The sequence below is a fragment of the Pteropus alecto genome, unplaced genomic scaffold, assembly GCF_000325575.1.
Source record: "Pteropus alecto unplaced genomic scaffold, ASM32557v1 scaffold131, whole genome shotgun sequence".
Lineage (NCBI taxonomy): Eukaryota > Metazoa > Chordata > Mammalia > Chiroptera > Pteropodidae > Pteropus > Pteropus alecto.
This window is the reverse complement of record NW_006434709.1, coordinates 22085039-22091161: the sequence shown is the minus strand read 5'-3', so window position 1 is coordinate 22091161 and position 6123 is coordinate 22085039. Positions and strand designations below refer to the sequence as shown.

The 6123-nt window shown below is 38.1% G+C and overlaps 1 protein-coding gene across 1 annotated transcript in view; it reads right to left on the bottom strand.

Moving 5' to 3' along the window:
• THADA (THADA, armadillo repeat containing) overlaps positions 1–6123 on the bottom strand; it is a 285149-nt gene that overhangs the window by 60287 nt on the left and 218739 nt on the right. Inside the window, 1 exon segment of the mRNA XM_006909639.3 lies at positions 5322–5416. Within this exon segment, the coding sequence (XP_006909701.1) occupies positions 5322–5416 (95 nt within the window).

The following is a 6123-nucleotide window of genomic DNA, read 5'->3' as shown; positions in this document are numbered from 1 at the left end:
TACTATATATACATATAATTATAAAAGAAAGAATTAGTTTAAGTAAAATTAGTAAAATAGAGACTAGAAAAGGAAAATCCCTTTACCTAACAACCAAGAAAACTTAAGCTGAAGGTCAGAAAGTGTAAATAGGTAAGAGATTTTTAAAATACTTGGTAAAAGAAAATGTTCAATTCGATAGCTGTGAAAAATAAATTTAAGGGGTATGGACATAAAAGAGAAACAGAAAGTCCATCTTTCAGAATAAAGAGGGTAAATATTTAGTCAGGTCTCAGTTAGTATTTCAGTAAATAGATATTTCAATGGAAAATTTCCAGCCTGAGAGCAAATAATTTAAGATGGGTTTAAAATAAGAATGAAAGCTCTCTGTTTCCACGCCCCGCTCAGGCCTGTGACAGCCTCTGAGTCCTTGTGGCAGTTAGGCTTTTTCTTCCTCATCCCTCCAACTCCAACCGGAGACTATAATTTTCTTTCCAGCAGGAAAGTGATATATACTAATGATGACAGCTGGATTCAGAAGAGGAAAAAGAATACAGGGGACAGAGAGTCCTTGTGGGTTTAAAGCACTTTAAAACTCAAAACAAAATCTCCAGATTTGGAATTTTTAAAACCTAGTTAATGGCTGAGAAAACCTCAAATGATTGAGAAGTACTAAGATAAAAGTCTGAATTACACAAAACACATCATTATCTTAAGCTTTTCCAATCATCTTCTCTGCCTTTCCCCTTCACCATTTTCCTCATTGTTTATGCCCCCAGCCCTTCAACGTAGTTCTAAGACATTTTAGAGGATGGACTAGCCTTCCAAGGTCATTTACCAAATAGCATTTGAAAGGAGATGGGCAGATCTTCCTCTATCCCAAAAAAGTTTCCCTGAAATTGATATTACTTCCTTTCTTTGAGAATAAGCAATCTTCAAGATTCACATTTAAATACACTTACTGTTGAAATACATGTACACACACACACGAATAAAACAAAATTAGGCTGTATAAAATTAGTACAATGGAAAATAAGAGGAAGAAACCCCCCTATAATCACACCATTTTAAAACAACTACTTTAGCATTGTGCTAGTCCTCTCCTCCCCATTTCTAACCTCCTAAACCCCCAATACTGATTATCACGATGCCTGGACAAGTCTCCTTGACATTCTGTGAAGGAATTTTTAGTTACAATCTTTTTTAGCAACAACAGGAACTTAGGTTCATAAGGGTCCTACGAATCCTATAAGGAGGATGCAGGCACAGAAAGAAATGTCACCTTTTCTTAAAACCACAAAACCCCACTCTCTGTCTTATGTCCTCCAATTATCTCCCTTGTCTATAGGGCTGAGTCCAAACCCCTCAGATTTTGGCCAGTGAGGCCGTCCATGATTGAGTTCTTGCCTCCCAGTCTCACTTCTAGTCACATCTGCCTGGCCTTGAACCCAACACTCTAGTCCCACTGTCCTAGGCCTTTGGAGGCTGTGCTGACTTGTGCCTCTGTGGCTTTGGCTGTACTCTTCCCTCTGTCTATAATGCCCACCTCCACCTTGACCATCAGTGAATCTCTACCATCTTCAAAACTCTGCTTAACCACCTCCTCTTCTATAGAGCCTTTCCTACCCTCCCAAGTAGAAATGACCTTTCATTCTTTGTGCCTTAAATGTGTTCCATACACACTTCCTTTATATCATCTATAATCCCTTATTGCACCGATTTATAAGTCCAAGGCATATTCATGTGTATCTCCAAATAAAGGTGGTCAGTGTGTCTGATGCTAGCATGTCATGTCTGATGAATAAAAAAAAAGAAATGGACAGCAATAAATAATGATCCTTTTCTCGATCTGTCAGGGGAGCAAGAGCATCCCTATTCAAGTGGATTTCAAAGTGGGTTCCTGAAATTCTAAGCCAGGTGTTTTGTGCTTCTGTGTTTTTCTAAGAAAGCAGGCATTTCTTTTTCCTGGATCTTTAAGAATATAAGGAGAATTGTGAATGTGAGGGGTAGAGCATAATTCTGACAGGCTGTAGAAGAGTGGATTAGATGCATGGTTTTGAGCTAATGATAATGATGATAATAATAATAATGGTAGCTAATATTTATTGAGTACTTATTCTATGCCATGTAAAACACATTCTTTACACAGGGCTTCACACGTATTAGCTGACAACCACAATAAGATACAGACCCTATTATTACCCCCATTTACAATCAAGGAAGTGTCTCAAAGAGGTTAAATGACTTGCCAGAGGTCACAAAGCTAGAAAATGGGAAGTAAATCCTGGGGTCTGGCTTCAGAGCCTATGTGGTATACTCCCTACTCTGAGTTTTGTGAGCCAATAATGGAAGTAGATATACAGATATTTATAAACATATGTCCATGATATAAACACCTTATTTAAATTCAGAAATGAATTTCTATCTAATTGATATATGAATTTAAATAAGACTTGTATCTTTTTTTCCCCCCTCTTTAATTCCCTCTCCCTGCACTTCTACCCCTGACCTATAGGTGTTGCCATCTCCCCTTAAGAGCTGGATCTCTGAGGGTGCAGGGTCTCCTCCCACATGCTCGCGGTGTGCACCTGGGGCCTGGTGGACTCGGGGTATGGTCCGTGGCTCCACCTGGGGTGTGAACCCAGGACCTTCTGTGTGTAAAGCAGACGGCTAACCACTACACTATGGAGCCAACACCAAGACTTGTATCTTGATGACAACTGTTACTATTCTAAAAACTGAGGAAAACTTTGTATTTCAATAAGAAATCCAGTTAGTGAGGGCCTGCTTACCTGCGGGACAAAGAATCTAAGGCATGATCCATTCTTTCAAGGTACTTACAAGGTAAAACTATAAAGCCATGACATTATTTTGAAATCATATTGAAATCTACACATAAATGAGTAGTCACCTTGCTTGGTGATATACTTAGCTATTGTTCAAACTGCCTTTGGAAATAATTTATGAAACACATAAGAACAGTTTTCATTACTTTAAGTTCATAGCTTATTTTTATCCTAAACAGTGCTATCCATCTTAATCACCACTGTATTTGACATTAGGTTAGTTCTAAAATCTAATTCATCCCCAAAAGAGGAAAATTTTTACCACTGTTTATATGAATGTATTATATATATTATATGTATATGTTTGTGTGAACATATACATTCATATAGATAGACACATACACATATAGCCTGTGGTTTATGAGGGCAATTTCCAAAGGACTAGACAAAATCAGTACTGGTCTAACAGGAATATAATATTTGCCATATATGTAATTTTGATTTTCTAGTAGCCACATTTTTAAAAGTAAAAAGAAACAGGTGAAATTAATTTTAATACTACATTTTATTTACATAAATATATAAATATATTATTTTGATATGTAGGCAATATAAAAACTTAATAAGAAATTTTACATTATATTTTTCATGCTAAGTCTTTGGATTCGGTGTGTATTTTATTCTTACAGAACATCTCAATTTGGATTAGCCACACCTCAAATGTTCAAGAGCCACATGCAGCTAGTGACTGCCACAGTGGACAGTGCAGGATAAAATATTTAGAGCTATGGCTTTTATACTAGGGTAAAGTGTCCCATCCCCCCACATCTTACTCTTCAAAGAAAGGACTTTAAGAGGAATAATACATCGATAAAGTGAAATACTGTTGAGTAATGAATGACAGCTTATGGTCACATTTAATTGGGGTATAAGCTCTAAATGATGTAAGAGTTTAGACGAAAGGATGATTCAGAATGGCCTAGGACATCTTTATGGAGGAGCCCAACTCGTCAGTAAAGGACTAGCAGTTGGAGATGAGAGGGTATGTTATAACATCCAAGGGTTAACCCTTCCAGACGAGGAATAATGGTACTAAAAGGCCAAGGAAAACTTACTTCAAATAAACTAATGATTATAGTCAACCACACAACTCTGAGAGGATCTCACTGCTTGGACTTGTGAATAGCAAGCAAGTCTTTCATGGCCAAGGCCCTTTGGACACTAATCAGAGAAGTATCATAAAGCTATATGGAATTTGGAACTGAAATACAAAAATAGTGGAAACATTTACTTCTGGTAACACATGATTTATAATCTCTGGACCCCAGTTAGCTCGAGTGCAAAATAAAGCGGACATAACCCTGAGGTCTCTTATAGCTTGGTTGACCTATAATTTATTGTGCAAACCTGGACACTTTCAAGAGTAAAAGGGGGCACTATTAATAATTACGCTAGGATAAGAGGCATAAACTTGGGCTATTTTATAGCTATAAAACTACACGATCCTGTTCTACCAAACGGATACAGCAGCTACCCCTATGCAGGGATGCGAAGCTGATGAAAGTCCAGGCATGTTCTCATTACCTCTGCGTGGCCACAGGGGCTTTGTGGGCTAATATGCATTGATCCGGGTGAGGCGGTTTCGCACCTCCCCCTCAAAGCATTTTAAATTGGTTTGAATTTGGGAACAGGGTTCCATATGGACAAAGCTGGACTCTGACAGCCTGAATGTATTTACTGAGGACAACAAATCATTGACAGACTAAATTTAACAGAGGAAAGGCCTGGCCTGCTTGTACTCAGAATCTGACTTTGTAATTGTAGCCTCCCTTAGACAGGCCTAATCAATTAGAAGAGGCTGATTTTAACCAGTTGCAGGCTCATTACCCTGCATTCCAGTTTGTGTTGACGAAAATCAGTTTCAGTCTGTGGCCTGGAACTCATGTACAGCACTTCCTGCGGCCTCTTATATAAACACATCAAAAATTTTATTTGGAGTTGCCCTTCTCTCTTTTAAGAAAATCACTTTGTGAATCATGATTAAAATAGAACAATTGTATGTGGATCTGGGTCCCATACCGGGGAACATATATGACTAAGGAACACATACAAAGTCAGAGCTTAAGGTAGTAAAGGGAGGATTTGAGACAGAATCTCAAATATCCAGGCTCCAGCCTCAACTGAGTGCAGCTCTGTTATCTACACAGAATGGAACAGAAAGAACTCTCAGTTATTGAAAATGACAACCTTTCAAAGAAAATGCATGAAATAGGAAAGAGCCAAGGTCTCAGAAACGCAGAGGGTATCTGAGTTGAGTCCACACTCTTCCCCGAATGGTCAAATAGAAAATAAACAGCAAACTTTCAACTAAACAAGGACAAGTTTCTTTGAGAAGCTTCTATGAGAAAACCATATGACATTATGTTTAATTTTGATGTGGGGTTAGTCTTAACAAAAGTAGAAGGTGAGGGAGTGTGTGGTAGAGCCACTCAAAACCCCAATTACATTTCAAAGACCTGTAATCATTCCAAAATATGATATAACTATGAATCATACCTGGCTGGTTGCCTTTTGTGGCTTTGTCAAGGCAGCGAGTCAACAGGAAGAGAATATCAATATATACAGCTCTGGTCACCAAACAGGGATTTTGCCTAGAAAGGTAAAGAACGGAAAATAAATTGATGTTTTCTCTCCTTGAGGCCTAGGTCCCAGAAAAGATTAAATGGGTATTTTCTACCAGGCATGTCATGAGGCTTATGGAGTTATAGCAAATGCTAAAAAAAGATAATCGCGAATGGCGGGAACATATCAGAAAGTCAAGTGAGAAAGTGAAATCCTACAGCACATGGTGGAGGTCAGGGCTCCGTGTGTACAAAATAGATAAACTCCATGCTCTGGCTCCACATAAATTGAAACAAACAAAACCAATATCCTATCCCAGTTATCTATAAGAAAACAAGGATATGAGGTGGGGGTGGATTATATTCTATTATTTTCTTCTTAAGTGAACACATTTAAGGGAAAAATCATGGGTGCTGAATATTACCAATTAAGCATTCGGAGAACTGCACTCACATATGACAAGTTATATCTATGGACTTAAAGTAACCAGCTAAAAAACAAACTCATGAAAGCATTAACAAACACTGGAGCAGACATTCCTTTCCCGGCAAATGGAATTTTTTCTTCTCTTAATAAATGGAGTTCAATTTACTCTCTGATCCACATGCTGGAAAAAGTTAGTGGGCTCAGATTTAGGAGTCTAGATAAAAAAGAAAGAATGAAGACTTTCTTTTGAGAACAGCACTGAAGGTCCCTGGCTCTGAGCCTCAGTTCATACTGACCATGAAAAAGGCCC